Consider the following 13,640-nt stretch of genomic DNA (forward strand, 5'->3'; position numbering starts at 1 on the left):
TTATGTATATAAAAGAGAAGAAAAAATAAGAAATAATTAAAACTAAGAAAAGAGAAAAAGGAAGTTAGAGAGAAGGTGTACGTGTGTTTTAAAGTTTATTTTTATTTCAATGAGAAGAAAGATAATCGCTAGAATGTGTATCGCGTTGATACGAAGTTGTTAAAGTTGTTAACGCGCAGAGTCCGCGATTCGAGTTACGCGGGAATTCAGAACGGAAGAGGAAACACCGTCGGAATGTCGTCGAAAACGATACACAACGAGCACATTAAAAGGCCGATGAACGCGTTCATGGTATGGTCCCGTGGACAGCGACGTAAAATGGCACAGGAAAATCCGAAAATGCACAATTCGGAAATTTCAAAACGACTTGGAGCAGAATGGAAACTACTCAGCGAAAGTGAAAAACGACCCTTCATAGACGAGGCTAAGAGATTAAGGTAAGTTTATCAAGAAAAACAAACAAAAAAGTCACTTTTATTTGCAATACAAAATCAAATATTCCAACGTTTCTTTACGGTAGAATTTCACAAAAGCACGTTAACGCGTTTTATAATATCTTTCAATGAAATATTATTTGTTTGCTCGAATATACACTAACACGCACACGCACACAATTGTATACACGTTTGAATAACAAAACACCGTAGAATTTCAAATCGATCGATGAAAAATATCTAAAGAATTCACTGCAAGCCCCACTTTAGAAAATCAAATCTATTCTATTGTCCAGTGTTAATAATATTTGATCGATTTTCGCTCGATCAAACGAGGACAATTAAAAGATTAGGTATCGTTGTCGAATCAACGACAGCTTTTTTTCCACCGAGTCTAATTGCTCTTTAGACATTGTGAACACTTCAGCGAGATGATCGCATTGAGGCGTATCTACAAATGCCATGGGGTTGAAAAACTAGGAAAGGGGATGAACAGGCTCGTAGTTCATAATACGGTACATTGTTGCTAAAGCTAAGGGCGTGCTACGTTAAGCTAGAGGGTTGAACCAGGAGAATAATAGGGGTGTTATTTACAGAGGAGAAACGAAGAGAGAAAGAAAGAGAAGAAAAAAAAAGAAAGAGAGAAAGAATGCTCTTAGCTCTTTATTAACGACCATGAATATTTAATCACTGTTATGAAAGTTTATTTAGCTATTGGAGATACGAACTGTCGATTAATTGATTTCAGTTCATGTAACACGAAACTTAAATTACTCTAATGATATCTATTTTACATCAACTTAAATTACATAAAACATATTTTCTTTACGTATTGAATTTCAAAAATATAAATAACGTATTTTCCAAATTGAAATCATTTGTTCGAAAACAACCGTTAAATCTTTTGTTTCATCCTTGAAGGACAAAGTTAGTAAAACGTTAATAATATAGCTAGATTCTATAGATCTCTAGATTATATAGAAATATAAAAGAAGAATTTCTACTTCTATTCTGGTATGTGTGAGAAAAAACTCGCAAAATAAATATATATAATGGGAAATAATAATAATAATTTTCTTCTACTCTCTCTCTTTCCTTTTATTCGAAGAGAATATAAGTACTTTGTCGATTCGCCTTCAATCGCAAGTGTTCGTTTATTTCCCATGGATCCGCCTAGCGAAACGCCGCGAAAGCACGGTAGGGATAAGCTAGCGAGAATTTCGAAGGGGGAAGTGTAAGCGTCGAATTCGCTTTTCTCGCTGGCTGGCGGTTATGGGTCTGATAAAATGAAAAGAGGAATTATAAAAGTCCGCTGCGTACTCTTCAATGGAAAACGCGAATCGTTTCCTATTGATCGGCCTTATCTCGTGCTCCGATCCGTTCCGCGAATCTACATTTCACTTTTCGCAAGTTGTCGAGAGAAAGACCGAAAGTGGAAGAGGAAGAGGAAGAGCTGAAGAAACGAAATTTCGAGGAACCGCCGGGTAAGTATTATATATCGACGAATTTCACTAGATTTCCGTACGAGTGATTCTACGCTGGAATTTCACGGACGAATTTCAACGTCAAAATTGTAGAGGAACGTTTGACGTTGCAAGGGAATAACTATCTAATAGAAAGACATGCCAAAATTTATCTCTACGATAGAATAATAATTAATATTTCATTTTAACTTCTATACACCTCTACTATTACGCGAGAATAGTAAAAATCTTGAAGGAAAAATAGAAAAATATTAGAAAAAAGGAACAAAGAGGATATGGGGGAGGTGGGGGGCGGTAAAAGAAAAAAAAAGGATAAACATCGTGGATGTCTCTACGTGAAATTTGGAGTGGAACGCGTAAGGGCGAATCCGCTTTTCTGGTGGAGAAGGAAGAGGAAGATATCGATGGTGGAGTCTGATGATGGTAGTGGTGTTGGAGGTTGTGATAGTGTGGTGGAAGTTGGTGGGATGGTGGTGGTCGTCGTAAAATAAAGAAGAGAAGAAGGGCTACGATAAAGTCGTTCTCTTGGAGCCGCTTCTCGATATGGCTGGTTGGTGGTGTGATGGTGGTGGTGATGGTAGTGGTGGTATGGTGGTGGTGGTGGTAGCAGCTCCTGCTTCCCGTGGAGCCGTGCTGTCACTGGCCCGACGTAATCTGTCCGTTCGTTCACGGCGACTCACAATGTGGCCCCCGAGATAACAAATAAAGCCCCATTGTCGCAATTGTGTGGATTTAAAAGGATTTGCGCTCCTCGTCCCGCGCTCTCCTTCTCGCGTCTCGCTTTCTCCACCTCCTCTTCCTCCTCCTCCTCCTTTTACTCTTTCTTCCTCCTACCACCTCCACGCTGCTGTTGCCCGTCCAACGATTCACGGTCTCTTTCTCTACTCCCAAACCCCCTTGGTACCTAGTCCCGCGATTCGGTCCTTCTCAACGCTTCTCTTTACGCTACCAAAAAGGATCTTATACCTATACATAATCATATATATATATATGAGGGGGTGTATGTAGATATGTATATATGTGTATGTATCTAGTCGTTTAAGCTATTACTATATCTTTCTTTCTCTAAAGATATCTACTTACTACATTTTCTTTTGCTTCTTCTTCTTCTTTTTCTTCCTCCTCTTTTTACTTAACATAATACGAGTTGTCATACAGAGAGAGGAGGAGAACACTGTTAAGATTTTTCTATTGATATAGCAACTCTCGTGATTTCATCGTTCGTTGTTGAAAAGAATGAAAATAATGAGAACATTGGGGCCACGTATTTAGCTAGGACGAAATGAGATTCGTTAAGGTAATCGAGCAAGCAAGCTCGTACGAGTTCGCCAACAATCGAGACTAATTGATATTGTTTCTTGTTGCGGCAGAAACCGCAGGGTGAAGCTTATGTCGAGTAAAATGATATAAAGCGTTGTTTATCGTCGCTGAAAGTCCCGATGCCGATGGAGTGCAAAAGAGAGAGGAGGGTTGCTTGGCTGGGGGGTTTGGGGGTGAAAGGTGGATGGTGGTGGTGGTGGTGGAGCGCGCGCGGCTGCCCAGAGAATTGCCGTAGAATTGTAAAGATTACGCCCCGATGTTTATGCATTTATGCTGAATTATTGTCGGCGCGGCTTTACCGATGTTTATGCTGATTTACGCTTTGTGCTATCTGCCGGGACACATTGTCCCGGAATTATTATTCCCGCCACCTCTCTCCTGCCTACGTCCTTCGTCATTCTCTCACGCAATTCACGCCGGCAAAGCAACGGACGAACTTTGAAATTTCGAATTTACTCGTTCCAGCGGAAAATTTTGTTTTGTTCGAAATATAGGAGAAAACAATGGGAAAGGAAGAATATTCAACTCGTAACAAAAACAACAAAAATATAACGTAACAATTCGATCCGTCGATAGTAGTATAGACACGCCCAAACGATCGTCATACATTTTTAAAGGATTTATTTATTAAAGGATTATTATTTTTTTTAAACAAAGAGAGAGAGAGAGAGATAGAGCAAATTTGTATATTTCTCTCCTCTGTTTTCTTTCCCATCATAGCTTTTCCTCCATTGTCCTCCTTCTTTCCGGCAAAATTCCTCGCGAAGCAGCCGCGAAAAAAAGTATGAGGTAAAAAAAAAAAGAAGAAAGAAGCCCTTTCGGTACGAACACCTATCTCTCCTTCGCTTTCTTTTATCTCGGGGCATAAATAAGGACTGCGTTTGTGCGCCGGTTGGTACATAATGGAGTATTATGTGATGGAGATACGAAGAAGGCCTTCTACGTTGATGCAAGCACAGGGTGTATGTACAAGATATTTACTACAAATACTCGTGTCAGCCCTATCGCGTCTCGGCGTAACGATAATACGTCCCTTTTATATGGATAACAGTCTCCACAAGACGAAAGAAGGATACAGAAAAATATTTTCAATTGATTCGCTAGAAATTTTCATTCGTCCTTTTTTTTCTTATTTTAAATATATTTATTTCGTTAGCGTGAAAATTATTCGAGATATTGATCATTATTTGTCCATTAGATTAGCTGGATTAGAAAAGTAGTATTTAGCAAAGCTTATCGTTGATTATATCATCCCTAAAACGGTCGACGATCCCTACTCTTTTAATTATGACATTGTAATCCTGATTTACGATAAATCTAATAATCTTGTGACGAAAGAAAATGAAAAATATAAATCTTGTCGAGTTTGATAATTCGCTTAAAATAAAAACATATTTGTTCCAGAGCTCTGCATATGAAGGAACATCCAGACTACAAATATCGACCACGACGGAAACCGAAAAATTTAGTAAAGAAAGAAAACAAATTTGGTTTTTCGATATCACCGTTGATGTCACCTGGCGATACTCTTGGCAATATATCCCGTGGTCTATTACCACCATTGGCACCACCTTCGCATCATCATCCCTTGATAGGTCACGACGATTTGAAGATACCTCGTTTCTTTCCACCGTTTCCGTATCATCTTTATCCGATTCAACACAAGTTGGGTGACGAATTGAACGGTGGTAAATTGGCTGCGGATTTGGCATTCCAAGCTTTATACGGTAGTGGCACATTTTATTCGAGTCACCAAGCGGTATCCTGGCCAGGATTACCGACTACTACGTGTCTCCAAGCTAATTGTGGTTGCCCTAGTCCATCTAAAGATCCGAAAAGGACTTATTTGCCATCGAAGTTGGAAGAGAGATCCTTTTCCAGTCCGGGTAAACACGAGGACGAAACTTTTCCGATCGAGCGAGACGTTCCTACGATCGACGAATCTCGTTATAGAAAGCTAGAGGACGAAGGATTAAGCTCAACGTTGGAAAGGCATCAAGAAGAAAGATCGAGAGATCGTTTCTCTTCGTCTTCGTCCTCATCCCCGACCGATAGACCCGAAAGAGCATCCAGTACGACATCTGCAACGACCACCAGTACCGTAACTAAAGTTGAAAGCGTATTTTCCGTACAAAATCTTACATCCCCGAGCACGAATTTGTCGTCTCATCGAAGTCACGTCATATGAAGGCCGCTGCCGGTTCTCCCGGATTTAAATTTCCGGGGGAACCTTCTACCAACCGGTTGGCCGACGACAACCGCCGATTGGTGGAGAATCCCACCAATGCTATCACCGATCTCGCAAACTAGTGTCCCTAATTTACCATCGGCTAGCATCAAGGACAACGATATTCACTTTCAGGAAGAACACCAGAGAAATTCTGTCGTATCCAGGTCAACCGGTAGGACTGGCTTGCACGTAGGTGCCGCGCAATGAGATCTTCTCGAGAGAAGTATCATTAGGTACTCCGGCGAGTCATAAGTGCATTTACTGAAACGTGATCGAAATAACTACTTCGGACTACTTTTTCCTTTTATTTGTCGTTATAACGAATTTATGAAAGCAGTGATTATACGTTCATTTCATTTATCCTACGTGTTTCTCTCTCAGCTTTTTAATTAAAAAAAAAAAAAAACAAAAACCGATTATCATCAACGATCGTTATCTTTCAGGTAAAACGGACCGAAATTATTCTAATTTCGTTCAAGATACTGAATAATTATTAATAACGTAACTCTATCGAAGGAATATAAACGTTGCGAATTGGGTTAGATCCGTGAAAATAATGTTAATTAAGACAATCCTAACAAACGAAAATACATAAAGAGAAAAAAAAAGAGCAACAACGTTCTTCCGATCGTCCGTTGCAAAATTTACGTGGAAAAACATTTTCCTATTTCAAAGTCAGCTAGCGAGTTAGATAGTCGAAATCGATAACACGGCATTACGAAAATCCCACAAAGAGAAACGTTACTCCCTTCTGCGAGATGTTCGTGCACGTTGGAAATACTAGAAGAGAGAGAGAGAGAGACACCGATTTTGATGAGACAACCAAGCAACCCTCTCATACCACATATTACCTACATGCATGTGAATCGGGCGTGTCTTTGCCAAACCACGAAAAACAGAAAGAGATAAAGACAGAGAAAGAAGGTAGGAGAAGGAGGAGGAGGAGGAGGAGGAGGAGGAGGAGGAGGAGGAGGAGGAATTGTATGCGAAATCGAGCGAGAGAGAGAGAGAGAGAGAGAGAGAGAGAGAGAGAGAGAAAGGACAGGAAGATAGAAAAGGATGAGAAGGGAGGAAAGGGAAAAGGGGGTACGGATGGAGGAGAAAAAAACCTCTTCCAGCAGAGGCAAATCTCTTCTTTGGGATGCGGCCATGCGAAATAAGCCAAACGTTTTGAATGCTAACGTAGATGCGAGAACGGACCCGACATGTATGTGCTGTACCTACGCGTTCACGGCTATTTTGTTGCGGTGGCGTTTTCGCGACGACGAAACGCATCGATACAACCCGCGAAATTATTCAGCGAAAACGTATGTATGTATATATACATATATGTATATATGTATGTATGTATGTCTGTATGTAGAGATGAATGCACGTATGTATGGTTTGTAAGTATGTATGTATGTATGTATCTACGTAAACGTTTCCGCGTGCGCTTCACGGGAATATCGATCACGAGGAAGGTATTTGCGAATCACCCGTTGCGTATGTAATTACGTCAAATCGAATTTTCTTGTTGTTCGAAGCCAAACGGAGTATCGTTGTCCGTCTGGGCTATTATTATTCCACATTGTGTACATTTTATAGATTTTATTTCATTTTATATCTATAGAAATTGTGCTGGTGCTTGCAAGAGGAGAAGAAAAAGAAAAAGAAAAACAAACAACAACAAAAAAGAATAATAAAAGGAGAGAAACTTTTCGAGGCAAATTTTATTTCCTAAAATGTACGACTTTATTTTGACTTTTTTTCTTTCCAAGTCGAGCGCGATCAGTATTCCTGATCGTTTTAGTTCAATTTTTAGGAAATAATCAACGGTTATCGAAATAGTGCTGGCGCTAAGAAGAAGTTTCTTAAGTTCTTTCATTATTTTCTTTAAAAAAATATCATTAAAGTTGTCTTTCTCGTTGTTTTCCTTATGAATGAAAAAAGAAAAGAAAGAAACAACTGTTACAAAATCGTGCAATCAAATTCTTTTGTATTTTTATTATTACCGTTTGTTGAATAGTTCTCGTTGTGTTACGAAAATAGTAGGGGCACGCGTAAATAAATTTTGAAAGGAGACGCTAACGAATTTCCATAATACATTAAAATGACTCCAGTGAAAGTTGCAGACGCATCTTATAGAGCGTTCTACAAAAAAAAAAATGTAAAATAAGTTATAATGTAAAACATATCTATAATAAAAATAGACACATATCTTTCGAATACGTATGATGTAGCGAGTTCGTCTCTATGTAAAAAAAAAATAATAATAATAATAAGAAGAAGAAGAAAAAATGAAAAAAAAAGAAGAAAAAAAGCGAAAGATATGAAGGGAAACTCATGTACGATCCGTCGAAAACAATTTTTTCCATAAAACTTAAATCCGACTGCGTTATATTACGCTGAGATGACTATATATATAAATAATCACTGTTAATTGATGCTGTAACATAATGCAATTTGTAAATAAAATCACGAATTAATTAATCAAACGAATTCGAACGGTCCATTATTGCTATGAAAAATATTTGTTGATAAGTCTAGGAGAAAAAAACAGTAAGAGTCGAAAATATTTTTTTGATGAAATCGTCGGGGTGTTATCTTGACGATTAAATGCCGGTGCTAACATTCGTAGAGTACAAAAGGAAAAAGAAAAGAAAAGAAAGAGAGAGAGAGAGAGAGAGAGAGAGAGAGAGAGAGAATGCACCCTCTCCTTAGTGTTCTTCGTTTTCAGTCTCGCACCACCGTTCACCAGGTCGTGTTTTATTTCTGATAGCAACGCCTTCGTTCTGCTCCGGTGTCGTCGACGCCACAAGGACATTATCGCCGGCACGAAGGACCCTTTCTTCCCCCATAAAGGCAATCACACTTTCTCCGCGTGGAGATAACGGTAGAATGGAAAAGCAAAGACGTTCTTGGAACAGCCGCCTCCCCCCATTCCCACGTTTTCCCACCCTACCTTAAATTTCGCGGCTTTTTCTTCTTCTATCAGGGAAAAGTGACTCTCTCTCTGGGTTCACGATAATAACCGTACAAAAGGAGGAGACACGGTAAGGAAGCGAATTTCTTCTACTTTTCCTTTTTCTTTTTTCTATCCTTCTTTCTCTTCTATTGTCAACTTTTAAACGAAAGAGATTCGCCGGCTGGCGTTAGTCCTTGAACACGAACGCCATTCGTTAAAAAGACATACCCCACTTTTTCATTCATAATCTGATTGTAATATTCATACTCGGGGCTAACTTTTTGTTCTTTTCCATTCGCATTAGTATTTTTTCTTTTCTTTTATTATTTTTCAATATACGTATAGACGAGTTTGTTAAAATTGCTTAAAAATATATATATACGAGGAACTATGGGTACCACCTCCTACCCTCCGTCCGTACAACTTTTAAACCAACTTGAAAAAAGATTTTTAAAGGGATGAGAGTTATGGAGAAGGGTGACAACTGCTAGCTCGGACAGAGAAATATCTAGGCGGCTCTCTCCATTAGTATTCGCGGAAGTGTTCCTCGCTCGATTGTGGAAGGTATTGTCGAGGAAGAATGTCCTCGTTGTCGTGCTCCCCTTGCCCCGCGTAGATGGCAATGGGAAGAGCCAAGCAGAACGTGGGGAAAGGAAGAGAAAGAGAGAGAGAGAGAGAGAGAGAGAGAGAGAGTGAGTTATGTTACGATAAGGAGTCACGAATCCATGCGAAATGTAATCACTTTGAAAGATAGGAACTCGTACGTTCTCGACAATGTCAATCGCGATTTGTCTAAGAACATTTCCTTTACTTTTATACATATAATCGACAAGTACTTTTTTTCTTTCATTTTTTTGCGTTCCCGACATTGACAAAGAGAGAAAGAAAAAGATCATCGTCAAATTTAATTACAATCGAATAAAATATAGGAAGAGACAAAAAGAAAAAAAGGAAACGAAAGGATGCGAGAGAAAAACATTTCGATGCGCAAACAGATATCTTAATTACGCGTCCGTTTAGTCGTTTTTCCTAATAATAACAGGAGGGAGTAGGGTTCTAATTCCCAGTTAATGATGGTAGGGATGACGTAGATTATTCAAAAGAATCCCAGAATACTTTTCTCACTTTTATACAGGACTCGTGAAGAAGACAAAGACGAATGGATGGCGAGAAAGAGAGAAAGGGATAAAAACACAGAGAAAGAGAGAGGACGCACGGCACGATCGTTTGATTGCGGAAAATGACGGGCGGTGGTGCGAGTGGAAGTTTTGAGTGGGCGTCGGTCCTGCAGACAATGAGGCATTCAGGCCGGTCATTGTCAGCCCGACAACTGCGTTACAGTAGACAAACCCGAAATCACCGGCGCTATCGCCGTCCCAGATCCGATTATGCGAATAATAAAAAACGTAACAGGGGACGTAGTGGAGAAGAGGAAGGAAGGGGTTGGAAAGAGAAAGAGAAAGAGAAAGAGAAAGAGAGAGAGAGAGTGAGAGAGAGAGAGAGAGAGAGAGTAAGAGAGGTGATGAAGGGAAAAGAGAACACAGGGCTACCAAAGGAGAGTGGGCTCGACAATATAACGTCAATGGTTGTGCACGGTACTTCCAAGTTGCGCCTACGCGAACGTGCACCCCTTCCATTCTCTTCCCCTCCCATCCTGCTGATATTTACCTCTCGCAGTTTTCGCAGAGATAACGATACTCTCTCTCTCTTTCTTTCTCTTCTCAACTAACTTCTCTGTGAATCGCTCGGAAACGATGATAAATATAATATCCCAACGGTAGGTAGGTAGATGGGTATCGTCTTATTCGAAAAATTTATTTGATTACCATTTCGAAACGAAGTTGAGAATACTCAATGAGAACGCCACGTTGCTTTGTACTTTGTTTTTGAATTATAAGAAAAGAAATGTAACTTTCTCTTTTTTTTTTCTTTTTTTACGGGAGAACAATTTCATTCACGTAAGAATGAATAGAACTGTTGTAATTATTCGTAAATATTTATTTACATTATTCGTAGAGACATGTATATTAACAAGGATAATAGATACACGGTTAAGGAGAAATATGAATACGAATGGAATAATCTTGAGGACCGATCTACCAAGAATATCTACCTTTTCAACTTCAATAATGCCGATCGTTATCGACTTAATGCTGGTTATTATACCTGTCGATAAGACCGGATGGTTGTTCAAAGAACAGTCGAGGTAGAGCACAATTATGCGTCGGGGTGGGGTCCTCAAGTCTGACAAAGTTGGAGAACTTGCTTAATTAGAAACGGTAGTCAGAAGCTGCCTTGTATTGTCCGGCACTGTTGACTTCCGGCCACCCTTCTCTCTCCCTCCTCTTCCCCCCCCTCTCTCTCTCACTCTATCTCTCTTGCTCTTTCTCATCCCTTCTTACAACCCTGAGAGAACGCGACCGAGTGCTGATTGTTTCATTGTTTCCCAACCCCACTGTCAAATGCCAACGCATTGAATGGAAGTTATTGTTGTTTCAGGCCGCGCCGTAGTAGACAAGGCTTTTCAAGGGAGTCCGATAGTCCTACCACTAAATGCCATTCCATGAACGAGGAGGTGTCGACCTCGAAAGACGACGGCGAAACGACGAACGCATTTCGTCTCGGATATTTCAGAGAAACGTTGTTACCGTGGTTACTTGTGGTAAACGTCGGATGTAGACATCGAGGAATTCTCAAAAATTATCATGTACCCTAATAATTATTATTCGTCTGCTTATTCGAAATCCGTGAGAACAACGTTTGATAATTAAATTAAATGAATTTTATTTTTAAACATACAATTTAAATATATTCGCATCATCACGTTGCATTGCAACACGATAGATAGAAAATATTATGGCAACAAGGGTTGCCAAAAGCTTTCCCTTTATCTCGATATTTTTCATCGACTCGAACGATAACTCGAGGCTCGACTATTCCYCCCCCCCCCCCTCGTTCTCTTTCTCCTCATCTCAGGGCTGTGGTCGAGTAAAGGTGGTGTATGGACCAAACTGAAAACTAGTAAAATACTAGCCGAGCAACATTTCACGAACGAACCACAGCGTGACCGGCACGAACGATAGGATCGTCGCATTTCCCGTGGATGCTCGTATATAAGGTAAACTTATGTCAAACGTAAATTCCCCTTGGACTATCTTATCGCTAGTACGGTTTGCATCCTACCGATAGAGAGACCATGACCAGACATTATGCGAAATTGAAAAACCGAAAGAGCCAACGCCACGTTCCCCGATCGATGAACTTCCGGTCAGCAGGATCGACGATCTTAAGGACCGGAAGATCTATCTCGATGGCTCGTCGTCCTGGGTCCACTGAAGAAAATCTCACATAAATCGTCAATGTTTTATCCCACGTTTTATACGATCATCTATCAACTCCAATCTTTTTCTTCTTCTTCTTCTTTTTTTTTTTGTTGCTTTACTAAATAATATATAATGTAATATAATATCTTCGTATTTCTCTAATTCTCTCATTGGAAAGTTTTAACGAGGTAAAAGTATATTTCTTAAGTTATATCTAAAAGTGATATTCTCGAGCTTTTAAAGAAATAAGTTCAAAGAATCGTAGCGAAAGGGATGGAAAAAGATGGAGAAAAAAAAATGGGGAGAGAGAACCATTCCGAGGACACTTCATCACGATTTAACGTAATAAAAGTCAAATAAGGCCCGGTCCTCGTAATGCCCCGACACCTTTTCTCGCAAGGATTGGAAACAAAATGTCGTAAAATATCGGAACGATGAACGCTGGTAACGTCATCTCCCTCTCTCTCTTTTTCCTTCCCTTTTTTTTTCTACTCCTTCTTCCTTTTTTCCCTCTTTCTCTCTCTCTCTCTCTCTCTCTCTCTCTCTCTTTCCCACCCTTAACTCGATGACCGAAGTACCACCACCTCTAGGACGGATATAAAATCGAGTATAGTGGAAGGGTAAGGAAGAGTGAGGTAAGCGAGACGGTAAATATAAATAAAAATGGAAAGCCGGCCATAATGGCCGGTAGAAAAGCATGACGCATACCCCAATCCATGGCTGTTTCAAATTGATATTTCGAAAGTGCTAGCAAAATCTTCGTACGATCCAAAGTATCGTTTCGTACTCCTTTTCTCTTTCTTTCTTTCTCTTTTCCATCATTCGCTTAACCCCCCTTTGTCACATTTTTCTCATTCCTATTTTCTTTCTTTCTTTCTTTCTTTCTTTAGATGTCATCGTGATTCTTACGTCAAAATTGATTTTATTTCCTCTAGTCGATTCTCAACAGCAATCCGAACTTATCGCAAACCGGATAGTCAATTTCTTTACTACAACTGGAAAAATTCAGCCGCAGTTCTTGAAGAAATGAAAAGAAAGAAAGAAAGAAAGAAAGAAAGAAAAAGAGAAAAATAACACGAAAGAAAACTAGATCTCGATATAATGCTTAATAAATGCCAAAATAAATTGTAGAAAATTCGATACTCGTAAGGATCAGTAGTTATATGCAGTTACATTTACATCGTGAAATTTCACGATTATCGTATCGTTAAACGAGTATCTCTCTATTTGCTCTATAAGGATATTTAGATATAGATAGCTATGATATTTCATATATAAACGATCGAAAGGAATTGACAAACACGCAAAAGTCACGTTAAAAAATTCAATTACGATATCATTTTCTTTAACTGGATTATCCAAATGGAAATAATTAACATTGGATAGCCATCGATTATGAATTCGTCGATCATTTTTATTCTAACAATTATGTGAATAGAATTGGATAAATGGATAGAAATCGTATATACAAATTATTTCTCCGAGAATGACAGGCTCAGGAAAATCCATGCACCGATGAACGTGTAACCGAGTCAAAATATAACGCAACGCTCTTTTTCTATCTTCCATTTTCTTCTTTTTTCCCCATCTATCTCTTATGTTCTCTTTTTCTCTCTTTCTCTCCCTCTCTCTTTCTCCTCTTTCTATTTCCAGAGCCAACAAAGGAAGGATTTGTCGCGAGACGAGATTTCACGGCTACCGACGACAAAACCTTACCTCCACTCCCCTTACCACACTCATATTCGTATACTTTGCAAAGCTTTTAGATTGTTACAAATGCATACACATATGCTTCTACTATTCCGTTCAAATTACGAGCAAGTGATTTCTTCGAAGAACATAAACATATTCTTTTTTTTTTTGTCAAGTAGAATTCAATGTTTTTATTTATTTTAAACAGGA

At 39.3% G+C, this 13,640-nt stretch overlaps 2 protein-coding genes across 4 annotated transcripts in view; one reads left to right on the forward strand and one right to left on the reverse strand.

The window, feature by feature from the left end:
- Positions 1-13,640, reverse strand: part of LOC106793034 (peroxisome biogenesis factor 1) — a 52,541-nt gene that overhangs the window by 26,529 nt on the left and 12,372 nt on the right. The window contains exon 16 of one of the 3 annotated variants that reach the window (XM_014759622.1): positions 2,860-2,884. The exons of the other annotated variants lie outside the window; for them this stretch is intronic. The gene's annotated coding sequence lies outside the window, so the exon portion shown is untranslated. Of the gene's footprint in view, positions 1-2,859; positions 2,885-13,640 lie in introns of those variants that run through there. 3 annotated transcript variants of the gene reach the window in all.
- LOC106793037 (transcription factor SOX-14-like) lies at positions 94-5,835 on the forward strand. The gene is made up of 2 exons (XM_014759626.1): positions 94-437; positions 4,643-5,835. The coding sequence occupies exons 1-2, from the start codon at positions 235-237 to the stop codon at positions 5,424-5,426; spliced, it is 987 nt and encodes a 328-aa protein (XP_014615112.1). The 5' UTR covers positions 94-234; the 3' UTR covers positions 5,427-5,835.

The sequence above is a fragment of the Polistes canadensis genome, unplaced genomic scaffold (genome assembly GCF_001313835.1).
Source record: "Polistes canadensis isolate GaletaPanama2010 unplaced genomic scaffold, ASM131383v1 scaffold_10, whole genome shotgun sequence".
Taxonomy (NCBI): domain Eukaryota; kingdom Metazoa; phylum Arthropoda; class Insecta; order Hymenoptera; family Vespidae; genus Polistes; species Polistes canadensis.

Coding starts and splice junctions, on each gene's coding strand:
- LOC106793037 (XM_014759626.1), top strand. CDS start 235: ATGTCGTCGAAAACGATACACAACGAGCACATTAAAAGGCCGATGAAC. Junction 438..4,642: donor GACGAGGCTAAGAGATTAAG/GTAAGTTTATCA, acceptor TATTTGTTCCAG/AGCTCTGCATATGAAGGAAC.